General features: G+C 45.1%; 1 protein-coding gene across 6 annotated transcripts; it reads left to right on the top strand.

The window, feature by feature from the left end:
• Positions 1 to 1,140: 1,140 nt before the first annotated feature.
• Positions 1,141 to 17,098, top strand: LOC124045736 (mRNA-decapping enzyme 1A-like). 6 transcript variants are annotated; one of them, XM_046365303.1, is made up of 10 exons: positions 1,190 to 1,324; positions 3,135 to 3,772; positions 8,006 to 8,046; positions 8,323 to 8,450; positions 13,867 to 13,933; positions 14,122 to 14,251; positions 14,556 to 14,672; positions 14,825 to 15,397; positions 15,632 to 15,868; positions 16,156 to 17,098. In XM_046365303.1, the coding sequence occupies exons 4-10, from the start codon at positions 8,354 to 8,356 to the stop codon at positions 16,234 to 16,236; spliced, it is 1,302 nt and encodes a 433-aa protein (XP_046221259.1). In that variant the 5' UTR covers positions 1,190 to 1,324; positions 3,135 to 3,772; positions 8,006 to 8,046; positions 8,323 to 8,353; the 3' UTR covers positions 16,237 to 17,098. The 6 variants fall into 6 exon arrangements, with proteins under 6 accessions (XP_046221256.1, XP_046221258.1, XP_046221259.1 ...); XM_046365300.1 differs by lacking the exon at positions 3,135 to 3,772 and having other exon boundaries at positions 1,141 to 1,324; XM_046365301.1 differs by lacking the exon at positions 3,135 to 3,772 and having other exon boundaries at positions 1,306 to 1,368.
• The last annotated feature ends 478 nt before the right edge of the window (positions 17,099 to 17,576 follow it).

Raw genomic sequence — 17,576 nt, 5'->3', positions numbered from 1 at the left:
GGTGAAACATAAGATATTACAATTTTTAATGTCCCGTTGGTAGGACATATGTGGTTTTAGTTCTTCCAATTTATTATCCAGAGATTGTACGTTGGCCACTAGGACCAATGACAAAGGCAGATTAGCCACTAGTCGTCGGATCCTCACAAGGTACCCCGATCTCCTTCTGCGATACCTCTTCCGTCTCTTTCTCTTGCATATGGGTGTCTGGAGTAAATTCCTCTCGTTCGAATCATTAAAGAAAAATTATTCATTCACTTCAAAGTGAGTAATTGCTGTTCTGATGTCCAGAAGCTTTTTTCGGTCACACGAGACAGTAGCAGCAACTTTATGTACAAAATAAGTTACAAACAATGCAAAAAAAAAACATTGCACAGTTTGCATTCAAAATGTAACAAGTACTTTTGGGTGTCAGGAAAAATGTCTGGAGTAAAAACCACCATTTTCTTTAGGAATGTAGTGAAGTAAAAGTTGCCAAAAATATAAACAGTAAAGCAAAGATACCCCCAAAAAACTACTTTAGTAGTACTTTCAAGTATTTTTTTGTACTTTACACCACTAATTAAAACACATTTGATCACAAAAAAATATAAATTGTGTTTATAGAGCTAGGCTCAGTCTGAATATCCACCAGATGGGGCTATATATTATTCATTACGTTGTTTGCCATGGGGCTGAGTGAATATTTTGCAATTGTATAACACATTTTTCTATATGGTGGAGGCAAATGTTGGCAGTTTTTAATATAACTAATGACCAATGGACCCCACCCTGGTTGGTAATTCGACCATGCTTACTACAAGTTTGGATAGCTGGCTGCTAGACTCATTTTGCAATCCCCCCAAAATTGAGCTGACATGGGCTGATGCACAACCAAATTTCGAAATTACATTTTGTGTATTCATTCTATTATTCCAACTCAACAGTAAATTGAGACCCCGACTGAAGGGGGGCCACGTGCCGCCAGTTTCCCATCCCTGGCCTACATGGATAGACAGGCCATAGCAAAATAGCAACTTCAAAAATTCATTATAACCTTCTCGTGAACAAGCAATAATTATTCACTCCAAATAATTATGAAACAAAAAGTGAGGCGGAACTATGAGGCATTCGGACCATGACTACCGACGTGCACCACCCACGGACACTGGAAATGGAGTGTTCATAGAAATTGGTCCGTGTGGTAAGCATTGTATTCAAGATGGAGACCGCCAGTAAAATGAGCCTAGCAGCTCTACAACAACAAGATCCGTATATCAACAAACTTCTCGATGTTACCGGACAGGTAGCACTGTACACCTTTAATTCCAAAGCAAATGAATGGGTAAGCTCGCCAAAGGAGTCGCTGGTTTCTTCTGTTTATTGAAGGTAGTTAGCGCGATCACAGCTACGTAACGTTAACTAGAGCGCTGACTTTACCATATCGGATTTAGTTTATCATTAGCAATCTAGTAAAGTAGCATACTAGTTAGCGAGCTATATCAAGCGTGTCCCTGTCCGATTGTGTAACAATCGTTTGCGAGTCATAAAATAAATTAGTATGCGAGTCTTTTGTTGTAACGTTAGTTGGGTGACTAACTTCGCTACTTAACTAGCTAACACTTAGCAACTTAACTAGCTATCTGGGCTAGTTCGTTACGACGTAGCATGCCACTTCAGCTAGTCATGTTGTACTAGCAACACTGACCAATAATATAAACGCAACAGGTAAAGAGTTGGTTTCATGAGCTGAAATAAAAGATAACCGAAAAGTTCCATACGCACAAAAAGCTTATTTATCTCAATGTGGGCGTGCACAAATTTGTTAGTGAGCATTTCTCTTTTGCCAAGATAATCCATTCACCTGACAGGGTTGAGATATCAACGAGCTGATCATTACACATGGAGCTCCTACCAGAAGATAACTGACGTCATGATTTGACCTCGTACTTTTCCGAGTTACCAGTTGTCTTGAAAGCACCATGTGATCATTGATCTCCTGAAGAAGCAATCCATTTTCCTTTCTTTCTGTGCCCCCCCCAGATGTTTGGATACACTGGTAAAGTTGTTAGGTAATGTGACTGAGTAGTTTTAGAACCGCCCCAGACAGAGCGGAGCACAATTGACCCAGCGTCGTCCGGGTTCCCCGTCATTGTAAATAATAATTTCTTATTAACCTTTTAATTTTATGTATTTAACCTTTTTTTTAACTAGTCAAGTCTAGTTTTAAAAAGTTTAATACATTTAAAAAAAAGTTTTATGAAATATAAAATGCAGTCGCGGTGATCCGTTGTAGGAAGAAAAAAAAGTGCTCCGGTAATATGGTTCAGATCTGTGTAAAAATGGCTAGCTGGAGCTCGTCTGAGAGGCCGGCTGTGAATGCCCTCACCCGCTAGTACTACGATCTGCCCGCTATAGTGTTACAAACGTTGGTGGCAACGATTTAAAAGGAGCTATTTTTATTTATTAATCTCGACTGGTAAATTAAGGCTCGCCTCCCATTCGGCTGCATAGGGTTGCACCCTTAGCCTGTTAACTATCAGCACGTCACCCACCACTTGACCACTTTGCAATGTGAGTTTGAGGCAGTAGAATAGTTTGAAACCTGAACGTTTTACTTTACTTCAAATAATGAGGCATGTCTTACCTTGCTTCAAATTAACCTTGTGAAAATCCAACCACAGACACTTGGGAGGCAATTATTTTATAAAGACTTCCTCATGCAATTAACCAGCATTTCTCTCCTGTTCTATTGGTTTTCATATCAACTTACTCTCGTTGTCCAGAATCCAAAGGCACAATTCTAGTCATATTAGCAACCCAACATAGTTGTTGCTATTAGATTCCCCCTCTTTCTGAGTTTCTAACAGAGTGTTCATCTCTGTCACATATGGGACTGCTTATATTAGGTGTGCTGTTTAGAACAGTTTTCCACAAATTGCATTTTGGCAAATGTTTGAAAATTTGTTTTTTTAGCTGCTTTGTTACAGGAGTTGCATGTTCAATAATAGGCTATAGCCTTTTGACTGTAAGATGATAGGACTGCTATTGTTGCATGTTTCCATTAAGGACTTAATGAAAAATGTCTGGTCCATGTATGCATGCATGCATAGTATCAGAGATACTGGCTGCACTTGACATCTGCGTATCTGCAGGCTGATGCTCCATCCTAGGAGTGGTCAAAGAATCAACTGCTGCCTTGGACAGTCGGGGATCCCCATTGGGAGGACAGGGCGACCCCGCCACCAGAACGGGCCCCATGGCAGCGGCTGGCTGTGACTGCACGATTGGAGTGGGGGTCTCCTTAACAATGGCTAGTCAAAGCTCTTGCTGAGGGGGGTGCAGACCTTGGTGTGCTGGTCTGTGCTCTCTGGAGTTGTTTTCATCTGATGGGGAGCTGGGCCTCTCTGGAGTTGTCTTCATCTGATGGGGAGCTGGGCCTCTCTGGAGTTGTCTTCATCTGATGGGGAGCTGGGCCTCTCTGGAGTTGTCTTCATCTGATGGGGAGCTGGGCCTCTCTGGAGTTGTCTTCAGCTGATGGGGAGCTGGGCCTCTCTGGAGTTGTCTTCAGCTGATGGGGAGCTGGGCCTCTGGAGAGCAGAAGCGGACCTGGCTCTCCTGTGCTTATTGCCGAGGGGGCCTAGAGTACGCCCTCCTGATCTCTTCCCTTTCATAGAGCAGCTCCTCGTAGTCCTTCTGCAGCTCCCAACTGGAGAGGGTGTGGTCACTCCATGGTCACTGAGGATGCCTGGAGCAGGGCTTGGACGAGAGAGGGGTGTAAGCTCATTCTCGGGTGCGTGGCGGCTTTGTGTGTAGTTGTGGGCTGAGGTGGGGTACCTCAACATCTCAGCTATAGCAGGCCAGAATCCGGGAGATATGAAGGACCATGTAAAAATGTCTATTCGGAACTCGTCTGAGTTGTCAGCTTTGAATGCCCTCACCCGCTAGTACCGAATGCTGATTCACTAAGATCTGCCCACTATAGTGTTGTCCTATCAGAACTTCATGTTGAGGCCCATTAATATACACTTTGTCACCAACTTGTCAGCTCAGGGATTTGATCGAGCAACCTTTCGGTTACTGGCCCAACGCTCTAACCACTAGGCTGCCTGTCGCCAATCATTAAGATTCAGTTAGAGTACACTAAATAAATATACATGCAATACAACAATAAGCAGATAAGAAAACGGTCATAATATAAACATATCAATGAATACAATAGTATAGCATCTACATGAAGAATATACAGCCAGAGAAGGAGAACTCTAACTTCTTACTTGGTTGGGGTAGATTTAAATAAACAGTAGAGTTAACATTAGCTGAGCACTAGCAAACAATACTAACTTCTTACTTACAAACTTATCTACACAGTTACGCTGCACAATAAGGTAACCATAACTCACTACTATTGCACCCCCTATTAGCACAATAACATTCCCAACACTCAATTGCCAATGGACGAACAGCACTTCAGTAGAAAGGCAGCATGTGAATTCTGTCAGCATCAAACAGGTCTTCTTTCTAAAGATGGCAAAACACGCTTTAACATAAGGTGTGCAGGGTTGGAGCGTGTCCAAGTGCCCTGATTGGTTGGAATGAATGAGCGATTGATAGGTCTGAAAGCCAGTCCAATTGAAATATGGGATATGTTTCGTATTGCGTCAGACAACAACATTGACGAATACGCTGATTCGGTGAGCGAGTTCATTAGAACGTGCATTGAAGACGTCGTTCCCACAGCAACGATTAAAACCTTCCCAAACCAGTAACCGTGGATTGATGGCAGCATTCGCGTGAAACTGAAAGCCCAACCCACTGCTTTTAATCAGGGCAAGGTGACCGGAAACATGACCGTATACAAACAGTGTAACTATTCCCTCCGCAAGGCAATCAAACAAGCTAAGCGTCAGTATAGAGACAAAGTAGAATCTCAATTCAACGGCTCAGACACAAGAGGTATGTGGCAGGGTCTACAGTCAATCACGGATTACAAAAAGAAAACCAGCCCAGTCACGGACCAGGATGTCTTGCTCCCAGGCAGACTAAATAACTTTTTATGCCCACTTTGAGGACAATACAGTGCCACTGACACGGCCCGCAACTAAAACATGCGGACTCTCCTTCACTGCAGCCGACGTGAGGAAAACATTTAAACGTGTCAACCCTCGCAGGGCTGCAGGCCCAGACGGCATCCCCAGCCGCGCCCTCAAGAGCATGCGCAGACCAGCTGGCTGGTGTGTTTACGGACATATTCAATCAATCCCTATCCCAGTCTGTTGTTCCCACATGCTTCAAGAGGGCCACCTTTGTTCCTGTTCCCAAGAAAGCTAAAGTAACTGAGCTAAACGACTACCGCCCCGTAGCACTCACTTCCGTCATCATGAAGTGCTTTGAGAGACTAGTCAAGGACCATATCACCTCCACCCTCCCTTACACCCTAGACCCACTCCAATTTGCTTACCGCCCAAATAGGTCCACAGACGATGTAATCTCAACCACACTGCACACTGCCCTAACCCATCTGAACAAGAGGAATACCTATGTGAGAATGCTGTTCATCGACTACAGCTCGGCATTTAACACCATAGTGCCCTCCAAGCTCGTCATCAAGCTCGAGACCCTGGGTCTCGACCCCGCCCTGTGCAACTGGGTACTGGACTTTCTGACGGGCCGCCCGCAGGTGGTGAGGGTAGGCAACAACATTTCCACCCCGTTGATCCTCAACACTGGGGCCCCACAAGGGTGCGTTCTGAGCCCTCTCCTGTACTCCCTGTTCACCCACGACTGCGTGGCCACGCACGCCTCCAACTCAATCATCAAGTTTGCGGACGACACAACAGTGGTAGGCTTGATTACCAACAACGACGAGACGGCCTACAGGGAGGAGGTGAGGGCCCTCGGAGTGTGATGTCAGGAAAATAACCTCGCACTCAACGTCAACAAAACTAAGGAGATGATTGTGGTCTTCAGGAAACAGCAGAGGGAACACCCCCCTATCCACATTGATGGGACAGTAGTGGAGAGGGTAGTAAGTTTTAAGTTCCTCGGCGTACACATCACAGACAAACTGAATTGGTCCACCCACACAGACAGCATCGTGAAGAAGGCGCAGCAACGCCTCTTCAACCTCAGGAGGCTGAAGAAATTCGGCTTGTCACCAAAAGCACTCACAAACTTCTACAGATGCACAATCGAGAGCATCCTGTCGGGCTGTATCACCGCCTGGTACGGCAACTGCTCCGCCCACAACCATAGGGCTCTCCAGAGGGTAGTGAGGTCTGCACAACGCATCACCGGGGGCAAACTACCTGCCCTCCAGGACACCTACACCACCCGATGTCACAGGAAGGCCATAAAGATCATCAAGGACAACAACCACCCGAGCCACTGCCTGTTCACTCCGCTATCATCCAGAAGGCGAGGTCAGTACAGGTGCATCAAAGCTGGGACCGAGAGACTGAAAAACAGCTGCTATCTCAAGGCCATCAGACTGTTAAACAGCCACCACTAACATTGAGTGGCTGCTGCCAACACACTGACTCAACTCCAGCCACTTTAATAATGGGAATTGATGGGAAATTATGAAAAATATATCACTAGCCACTTTAAACAATGCTACCTTATATAATGTTACATACCCTACATTATTCATCTCATATGCATATGTATATACTGTACTCTATATCATCTACTGCATCTTTATGTAATACATGTATCATTAGCCACTTTAACTATGCCACTTTGTTTACATACTCATCTCATATGTATATACTGCACTCAATACCATCTACTGTATCTTGCCTATGCCGCTCTGTACCATCCCTCACTCATATATCTTTATGTACATATTCTTATCCCCTTACACTTGTGTCTATAAGGTAGTAGTTTTTGAATTGTTAGCTAGATAACTTGTTGGTTATTACTGCATTGTCGGAACTAGAAGCACAAGCATTTCGCTACACTCGCATTAACATCTGCTAACATTTACATTTACATTTAAGTCATTTAGCAGACGCTCTTATCCAGAGCGACTTACAAATTGGTGCATTCACCTTATGACATCCCATGTGTATGTGACATACAATTTGATTTGAAAGGAACAGAGTTTTTTTCAAGCTGTTTGGGCAACAATCAAGCTGTTTTCGCTGTAGTAATGGTGCAACCATGACACTATGGAATCTGCACTCGCTTTTTTCTCTAGGGCACTCTGAAACAACGGTACAGCAGAGCCTTATCAACATGACAACAATTATTATCTCAGAGGTTGTTATCCTAGTTGCACAGCAACATCTTTTAGAGCCCTGGGTACCACTAGTACTAACGCTGTAAACTAGCCATCTAGACATCAGGGCCATGTTCAGAAGACCACAATGGTGTGCAAAGTTTGATTCCACGGAAACTGTGCTGTTCTGACCAACCAGTTTGTGTGGTCTGAAATACAAACGGTCACAACCCAAGAGCAGGGGCGCGTTCCTCTGCCCAGGCGTTGCTGACGCCTGCCGGATCTTACAACACCTGGATAGGTATTTAACGCATCAGCTAACCACATATGTTATAGCAATCTGTCAGTCAATGACGTGGCGCGCAACCATTGGTTGATGCATGTAACGTCTGAGCAGGGGGACACGATCAATGATAGTGCCCAAAAGCCTGTTTTAGCATGGGCAGCGCCAATGAGGACTTTCACCTTATTGAAGTAATCAACTGGGTGGGACTTCTTATTGGTTAAGGAAGGATCACATAATTCCATCCAGGTCATCTGGAGGGATCAGCCAAATTATATACTCCTGAGCAAACATTCCAGAATCGCATGTGGCAGTAAATCGGCAACCTTTTCTTTATACCTGTTCAAACATCACCTTCCTGGTGGCAGTTTGCACCCTTTCAGCTCATAGAACGTTTAATGAACTGAAAGCACCCAGACCAAATATCAACTAACATGTTGTGATTATTCTTCTTTAACCTGATGATCGATTCGTGTTCAGCAAGTTCAAGTTGTAATTTTTCTGCATTATTTCCATTTCAGGAAAAGACCGAAATTGAAGGCACCTTATTTGTTTATGCCAGGTAATTTATTTTTATGGTGACCTTTTTTGAAGGGGACACTGTTGCAACGATACTTAGCTAGCTAACTAGAGCCTAACCCCCTTCTTAACCTGTGGTGGTTGTCTCACCACCTATCCTCATGTCTACGCTTCCCTAATTGAGCTCTTCCTCTCTCACCTCCACCCTCCCTGTTGCTCTTTTCAACGTCACCACTCTGCTTTTATTTATTTATTTTTTGTGACAAACACATTTAGCCTAATAGTCTTTCTCCATTTCTGTCCAATAACCTGTCCACAGGTGTGCATCCCCTCATCATGGCTTCACCATCATGAATCGCCTGAGTACAGAGAATCTAGTGGAGCCCATCAACAAAGACCTTGAGTTTCAGCTCCAAGACCCCTTCCTGCTGTACAGGAATGCTAACTGTGAGTAGGCTATACCATAATAGTCCACTAGTCAGTCTGAGATTTCCACCCCATTGGCTGCTTTGCAATAACTTCAAGTAACTTTTCTTGTTACTGTTCATACCATGTAGCCTGCACTAGTGATGCGCAGGTTGACTCATAATCCGCAGTCCACGTGGTTATATAGTGTGGCTGGAGGGCGGGTGGGTGACAGGCGGGTTAAATAAAGAGAAACAATACCTTAAATCCGTACATTTATAATTATTGTGCAATTTATATAGGCTACATTGCATTTATTTATTGTACATTTTTTAGGCTATCTGGTATTACTGTAAAAACCTCAACTTTAGGGTTTAACTGTACATGTGCCAAATAGCCTGCAAAGCCAATAGCCAAATAATGCTTTTGGGAAAGGCAGAAAAAAATGTACGCAAAAAGGATATTGTCGAACTTGAATTCATAAAGACGAAATCTGTGAATGGAGAGTTGAAAATAAAGACAATGGAGGGCCAGAAAAGTCATGTTTGGGAAAGATTTGGTGAAGTAGTAAAAGAGGATGTTAGCAGGCTATGTTATGTGTGATGATTGTGAGGCGCTATGCAAATACAACAGTGACAAGACGGGACTTCAAATAGGCCTATGGCATGTCAAGGGAACTGTAGCCTACTGTTTAGATGAGTTCAAGGGAAACTGAAGTCTGGACATTGACTAACCAGAATAACCTACTGTTTTTTTGGCAGTCCTCTGTTAATACTAGTCCCGTGCGAATCGACATCTCTGTGTTTTGAGAGAAATGTCTGAGTTTCACAGGTGTTGCTCGCAGCTTGAGCAATAAAAAAAATAACTGATTCGATAAATTGAACGAAGTTCTGCGCATAGGTTACAGTGCATTCGGAAAGTATTCAGACCCCTTGACTTTTTCCACACTTTGTTACAATACAGACTTATTCTACAATTGATTAAATTGTTTCCCCCCCCTCATTAATCTACACACAATACCCCATAATGACAATTTTAGAATTTTGGCACACCTGTATTTGTGGAGTTTTCTCCCATTCTTCTCTGCAGATCCTCTCAAGCTCTGTCAGGTTGGTTGAGGAGCATCGCTGTACAGCTATTTTCAGATCTCGCCAGAGATGTTCGATCGGATTCAAGTCTGTGCTCTGGCTGGGCCACTCAAGGACATTCCAGAGACTTGTCTCGAAGCCAGTCCAGTGTTGTCTTGGCTGTGTGCTTAGGGTTGTTTTCCTGTTGGAAGGTGAACCTTCGCCCCAGTCTGAGGACCTGAGTGCTCTGGAGCAGGTTTTCATCAAGGATCTCTCTGTACTTTTCTCCGTTCATATTTCCCTCGATCCTGACTGGTCTCCCAGTCCCTGCCGCTGAAAAACATCCCCAAAGCATGTTGCTGCCACCACCATGCTTTTTCCGTGGGGATGGTTCCAGGTTTCCTCTAAACGTGTCACTTGACATTCAGGCCAAAGATTTCATTCTTGGTTTCATCAGACCAGAGAATCTTGTTTCTCATGGTCTGAGAGTCTTTAGGTGCCTTTTGGCAAACTCCAAGCGGGCTGTCATGTGCCTTTTACTGAGGAGTGGCTTCCCTCTGGCCACTCTACCATAAAGGTCAGATTGGTGGAGTGCTGCGGAGATTGTTGTCCTTCTGGAAGGTTCTCCCATCTCCACTGAGGAACTCTGTGGAGTTCTGTCAGAGTGACCATCGGGTTCTTGGTCACCTCCCTGACCAAGGCCCTTCTCCCTCGATTGCTCAGTTTGGCTATTTACTACATTGTAGAGTAATAATAGTGAAGACATCAAAACTAGAAAAAAAACTGGAATGCATTTCAATGAACATGTGTGCCTTCTTAAAAGTTATGATAAAACTGGCTCTCATGAGGACCGCCACAGGAAAGGAAGACTCAGAGTTACCTCTGCTGCAGAGGATAAGTTCATTAGAGTTTACCAGCCTCAGAAATTGCAGCCCAAATAAATGCTTCACAGAGTTCAGGTAACAGACACATCTCAACATCAACTGTTCAGAGGAGACTATGCGAATCAGGGTCAAATCAAATCGAAATGCCGGCAAGAAACCACTACTAAAGGACACCAATAATAAGAAGAGACATGCTTGGGCCAAGAAACACGAGCAATGGACAATACACTGGTGGAAATTTGACCTTTGGTCTGGAGTCCAAATTGGACATTTTTGTTTCCAACCGCTGTGTCTTTGTGAGACGCGTTGTGGGTGAACGGATGATCTCCACATGTGTATTTCCAACTGTAAATCATGGAGGAGGAGGTGTTATGGTGTGGGGGTTCTTTGCTGGTGACACTGATTTATTTAGAATTCAAGGCATTCCGCAGCGATATCCCATCTGGTTTGGGCTTAGTGGGAATATCATTTGTTTTTCAATAGGACAATGACCCAACACACCTCCAGGCTGTGTAAGGTTATTTTACCAAGGAGAGTGATGGAGTCCTGCATCAGATAACCTGGCCTCCACAATCACCCGACCAAATTGAGATGGTTTGGGATGAGTCAGACCGCAAGTGAAGGAAAAGCAGCCAGTGCTCATCATATGTGGGAACTCCTTCAAGACTGTTGGAAAATAATTCCAGGTGAAGCTGATTGAGAGAATGCTAAGAGTGTCCAAAGCTGTCAAGGCAAAGGGTGGCTACTTTGAAGAATCTCAAATTTAAAATATATTTTGATATGTTTAACCCTCTTTGGGGTACTACATGATTCCATATGTGTTATTTCATAGTTTTGAGGTCTTCACTATTATTCTACAATGTAGAAAATAGTAAAAATAAAGACCTTTGAATGAGTAGGTGTTCTAAAACTTTTTACCAGGTAGTGTATGTGATAAAGTGAACATCTGAGGCCTGTGCCCAATTTCTGGACAGGTGGTCATGTTTTTTTTGTTGTTGCCTGATTTAGATATATTTCGTCTTATTATTTCTGACATTTTGGTCATCCATTTGTTAGTCAACTTGTCTATAATTAGATACATATAGCTTCTCTTTTGCCATTATATGTTACCCAAGAAGACTAAATAAACCCTTACTGTAATAGAGCGATGGAATGAAGGATTGAATACAGTTGACATCGGACTGTGGAAAAAATACAATAAAGCAACAACAACAAACAAACAAACAAACAAACAAATATAGTTCAAAATGTCCAAATGAAAGCTGTGAAAACGACCAAACGTGTTTCTGATAAGATTTCAGTTCGGCTTCAATGCATATTTGATGTGGTTGAAACACTATGATCAGCTAGATGGTATCTAGCTGATCATTGCATTCTCTCAAGATACAGAAATAAATCAATCATATTTTTCCACTCCTGTTCCCAAATCCACATTTAGCCTACATTTAGTAAATAAATTGACTGCAAGAAATGCTATGTTATTCCATATGTGCAATATTCAGAGATTCTGTTTTTGTGGAACGGAACTGCCCAGAACTATATTTCCATTAAAAGAGCTGCGGGTGAACATCTTATGTATTACTAGGCTACATTTAGCATTGAATGTGCTATCTATGTAACTTTTCCCCAGATAAATAAGGAAGGTTGTCAAAGTTTTCTAAACACATTTTTGGAATTAAGTTGCAAAGCACAGCTTGCACACAAGCATTAAAAATCTGTCAGGCCTCCCGAGTGGCACATCTCTTCTGATAGGTCTCCTCCGCCCATGGCCTCACGCTAATGCGGTTCTACCCAGCACAGGTGCTCTGCATCGCAGTGCTGGAGGCGTCAATACAGATCTGGGTTTGAGACCCATGAGGCGGCACAGTGTCATCCGGGTTAGGGGAGGGTTTGCCCGGCCGGGATGTCCTTGTCCCATCACGCTCTATCGACTCCTGTGACGGGCCGGGCACATGCACGCTGACATGGTCGCCAGTTGTACGGTGTTTCCTCCGAAACATTTGTGCAGCTGCCATCCGGGTTAAGTGAGCAGTGTGTCAAGAAGTAGTGCAGCTTGGCATGGTCGTGTTTCGGAGGACGCATGGGTCTCTACCTTCGCCTCTCCTGAGTCCGTACGGGAGTTGCAGCGATGGGAAAAGACTGTAACCACCAATTGGCTATCACGAAATTGGGAATAAAGGGGGTAAAAAGAACCCTCCCCCACAAAAACATATAAAAATCTGTCAAGCTGTGTGGAATTCAAGAGTACTTGAAAGCTTTCAGACCCTTTGACCATTGGGTTATGTATTTTACTGAAATCCCACCATACTATCTACTATTTAATATTTATATTTAGTCCTATGGAAAAGAACACTACCCTGTCTGTGCAGCAGACACACACATTAAACGCATGCAGACATACAGGAAAATAACATACATTTACACATGCCCCCTATAACATAATTCCACCACTTCAATCCCCTTCCAGGCTGACCCCTGCAAAGATATACATGCATACAAATCTACCAGACAGACATTGACACACACTACCCCTCCAGTCAGACTTGCCTCTGAATGCACTCAGCAGACAACATCCCAGGGTTCTCTGGAAGATGGCCTTCCCCTTGTGCCGGAGGTCATTCTGAGACTGATGGTGCGCAGTGAGCAGGAACATCTCCTCTGTTAGGTCTCCTCCGCCCATGGCCTCACACTAACACGGTTCTACCCAGCATAGGAGCTCAGTCTGAGGGAAAATATATCTCTCAGGCCCAAGGGCCTCTATGGCCTGGAGCTGCCTGGAAACCACCTCATGGATGGGATGGATACAGCACGTCTGCTCTCCGTGGTAGTTCTGTAGGCGTCTGATCCAGTCATCCAGAGGAGCAGCATTATCTGGAACCCTGTGACTCCTCCTCAGTCCTCTAGTGCCTGCAGGCCCCTGGGGGGGAATGCAAGACTATCCTGGAAAGTGGCGTTCTTGGCTGTCTTTGAGACTCGTGAAGGGATGATGACTTATTCTGTTTACCATGATTCCAAGGTTTGTGTCCTGCCTTCCCTTAGTGGAGGGTTGTAATCAGTGCTTCAACGGGTTAGTGAATGTGAATGTGGCCTTTTTAGAAAGAGAGACCTGTTTTATACGTCCCAGGGATCCCCAGGTAGAGCACGAAACACTACTGTTGCTAGGTTACCAGCCTCTGTGGGAAACACTCCTGTCACACACTGTTTCTTCAGAAAGTCCTGTCTGGCTCAGTTGGTAGATCATTGCAACACCAGGGTGGTGGGTTCAATTCCCACAGTGGACCAGTTCGGGGAAAAAAGTATGAAAATGTCTGCATTCACGACTGTAAGTCGCTCTGTATAAGAGTGTCTGCTAAATGACAACATAATAAATAAAAAATAGTTGCTCAACTCTTTCTTCAACTAAAATATCCCTCTTCCTAAGGGATGCGGCTTCAGTGATCCCTTCTATCTCCCATTATCTCTTCTAGTCAGTCATATTTCCCTCTCGTCTTGGTGTCCCTCCTACAGTGGGCATATACAGCATCTGGTTTTACGATAAGAAGGACTGCCAGCGCATCGCTCAGCTCATGGTGAAGTGAGTATGTCCCGGTGAAACACACAACCACTAACCCAGATAAGAAAACCATTATCACCCACACCACCGGGGGAGCCATTTATCACTTTACAGACATGAGATTGTGTTGTGTATTTGTGTTTTCCCACTGATTTGCTAGTGTGTTTATCTTTACTATGTGTTTCTTTTGGTGTGTCTCTGTCCTCCAGGATTGTGAAGCAGGAAGCCTTGCAGGGCCACCGGGGCTCCCCAGAGAGGGCTGACGTCCCTGGGAGGACCAATGGCTGCTCCAATGACATCCTGGAGCTCCTCAGCAAGGCCAAGGATGAGTTCCACAGGGTGAGAGACTGGAGCAGTCTTCACATCGCCCAGGAAATCTGGCCACACACGGACACGTGACCACAGTCCAGAAGAAAACACACACACACACACATAAGGGACAAGAGTGTTTCTCTTACTCCGTTAACCTCTGTCTTAGTTACTCTCTCTTGGTGTCACTCTCTTTCCTTAGATCTTAGTTCTGCTGCACAGTGTTTTTACTTTGTTTTAATTGCTGAGATTGCACACACCCCTCCCAGTTTCCATTCGTCTGAACACACTAGTAGGAATGTCAAAGTAATAAATATGTCTGTGTGTTAACTAGACTCAGGCGGGGGAAACAGAGCTGTCCGTTACTGCTGAGCAGAGGGTGAACACCGAGACGCTGAAATCAGCCGGTGACACTACAGCGCACGCTCACAGCGCCTCACAGCCAGAACAGGTACGTACCACTCCAGTTGAAATGACTGCACTATCTGATAACACGCTGCCTCTAACAAGTGTTCTCTCACATGACTGAAATGACTGTTACATGTCATTGAATGTTTACTGTATAAGTATGTTTCATATTGACTGTGGTGACTGTATTTGCAGAGCTCCCACTCTGGCCAGAGGCAGATCACTGTGGAGGAGCTGTTTGGCAGTTCTCTACCGAAGGAGGCCAACCTGCTGCCAGCCATGCCCACCCAGAGTTCCACAGACCCTGCTGCCACAGCCCCCGTCAGCTTCCTCCAGGCCCAGAGCTATGCTCCGCCCAACCCTTTCCAGCCCTTACTGACACCCCGCCTCACAGCAGACCCAGGGGGAAACAACCGGCACCTCACCCCTGGTCTGATCTCCCTGATGGAGGCCAGAGGGAGCCCTGGCCCAGGCTACACCCTCTACCCTGTGTTCCCCGGTGGACCTTCAGGGGACCCCCAACCCCAGCACTCTGTGTCCCCACTGTTGGTTACGCCATCTGGGATTGAGGCTTGTGGTCCTCCACCTGGCCCTCTGTCGGCCTACCTGGGGAAGGAACCGGCCTACCTGAAACCCAGCCGCTCTGATCTCCACAAACCCGCCCTCACACCTAGCGTCTTGCCCAGCCCGCTGGCCACACCCCAGAGCTTCAGAGAGCCAATCACCAAGCCCGCTGCCCTCTGCAGCATGCCCACAGGCCGTGTGCAGGTAACTAGCTGTTCTTTTTTTTTTTGTGGGATGTGTAATCTGTCATGTCTGAAGGACTCCCTTCTTTCTCAGCTGCAGAGTAAAGAAATTGATGTGTTCGCTCAATCTCAGAAACTGTCAAAAACCCAGTCAGTTAGTATGATTTTGTTATCACGATATAGATGGCTTTGATAGTTAAAATGAAATCTTACTATGTCATCTTCCTGCCCTCTCTCTTTCTCTCGACCATCCAAGGCTGTCCCTGTGAAGGCGGGTCTTGTGGTACCGGGGGCGGGCACATCACTTACGGGGGCAAAGCACTCCATTCTGCTCTCACCAAGCGCCTTTCAGCATTCTGTTGCCAAGACAACGGAACTGCAGAGGAAAGCTGCCCCTCCCTCGCCTCCGCCCGCAGCCACAGGGGGGGTGGAGCTCCCCCAACCCTCCTACAACAGGATTCAGTTACAAGACGCACTCATCCACCTCATCAAGGTAGCGAGAGAGCTGAAGCCTTTTCACCCCAGACTCTAGCCTTGTGTTTGAAGTCTTCGTCAAGTTCAGGGTTTATACTGCAGACTTCAACTTGCTGTTGTTGGCATTTATAAAATGCTCGTGACCAGGTTATGAAGTCCTTCTGTATGTGCCCTTCAAATTAAATGTTACCCAAACATATTAGATCTGCAATGAACTGAAGAAGTTGTGTGAAGTCTGGAAACTTGTTTGCTACTGTTATGCAAGATTACTGGAAGATAACTCCTCTCTCTCCTATGTCTGTGTAGAATGACCCAGTGTTTCTCAGTACCATCCACGAGGCCTACCTCCACAGTCTCTCCAAGGACCTGAGCTACGTCAAGCTATAGCCTCATTCCAAACCTGAGGCTGGGCCTGGACACGCCTGGACAGGGGCACCAGCTAACCTAACCTACAGGTACTGGACCACTGGGGGCTACTGCTGGCCATGTGCAGAGGCACAAACACTCCTAACTTGAGGCACAAACTGGCTCTGTACCTCTGGAGCAGCTATGTGACTGCAGGAGGAGGACGGGACTCGAATGTAGGAGGCTCATATCATTGTTCTCCTACCCTGTGTGGAGGAGAAGGTGAATGGGGACATGTCACAGTAGTGTCAAATCAAGTACACACTCTAGTAAGACATATTGTTGATGAGAAATAAACCCCTGGGGAAGGAGGATGATAATAAGAGTAAACCGTAAACCCTCATATTGTCTTGGGAAAGAGCCTCCGGCCCTCTATGGTGAGGTCAGTGCTTAGGGACTTGCCGTGCAAGCCAAAATGAATTCAACTCCAGGTCCACTTCCTTGTTCTTCCTCAGTACAGCTGGGATTCTACACACATGCTCTCTCTCGTACCCCCTCTCTCTCGTTCTCAATCTCTCGTGATCCTTCTTTCTGTCATTCCCTCACCCCGTTCATGACCACCAGCCTCTGTCGCTATGCCTGTTAAGGGATGTGTGCAATAGATTGCAATGCCTTTTGGGAGATTATAGTTTAAAAAAAATATATAACCAGGCTTAAGTGTGTTTTTCCCAAGGGTTTAGACAGAGAATTGTTGTATTCATGTAGGCCCTATTACGTTGGGTAAGGCAGTAAAAGCTACTGCAAGACTGTACCTGAGCTAACAGCAATCATCAAAAGGATAATCTTGTTTAATAAGGTTGATGTCCACGCCCCCGTGGAAATCCAATTGGTATAATGAATTTTTTTAAACATATAAATCAGTCAGCTTAAGCTAGAGAGCCACTGCTTCGGCCTATATCACGCCTCCACATCTGGTGAATGGTGACAGAGCTAGAGCGGTGTTTGTCAGATCATAAACATCCCGAAAATCGGTCTTCTCACAAAATGGTCTGCAGTGTCTGAACAGTGACCCCTCTATGGAAGGAGGGATACTCTCACCAACACCATAGTGTTCTCCGTTTTGCCCTACACCTGCCACACGTCAGGAGACTTGTCTGAAGTCGATACAGACGATCTGCCAACTTCTGTCTGTAGCGTCCCAACCGTTTGGCTACACACTAATATGACCCCTCTGTGGAAAGGTGAGACTGTCACGAACATGTACAGTACCAATCAAATATTGACACACCAACTCATTCAAGGGTTTTTCTTTATTTTGACTATTTTCTACATTGTAGAATAATAGTGAAGACATCAAAACTATGAAATAACACATGGAATCA

This window comes from Oncorhynchus gorbuscha, linkage group LG10 (assembly GCF_021184085.1).
Source record: "Oncorhynchus gorbuscha isolate QuinsamMale2020 ecotype Even-year linkage group LG10, OgorEven_v1.0, whole genome shotgun sequence".
NCBI classification, from domain to species: Eukaryota; Metazoa; Chordata; class Actinopteri; order Salmoniformes; family Salmonidae; genus Oncorhynchus; species Oncorhynchus gorbuscha.
This window is presented reverse-complemented; position numbering and strand designations above follow the sequence as displayed.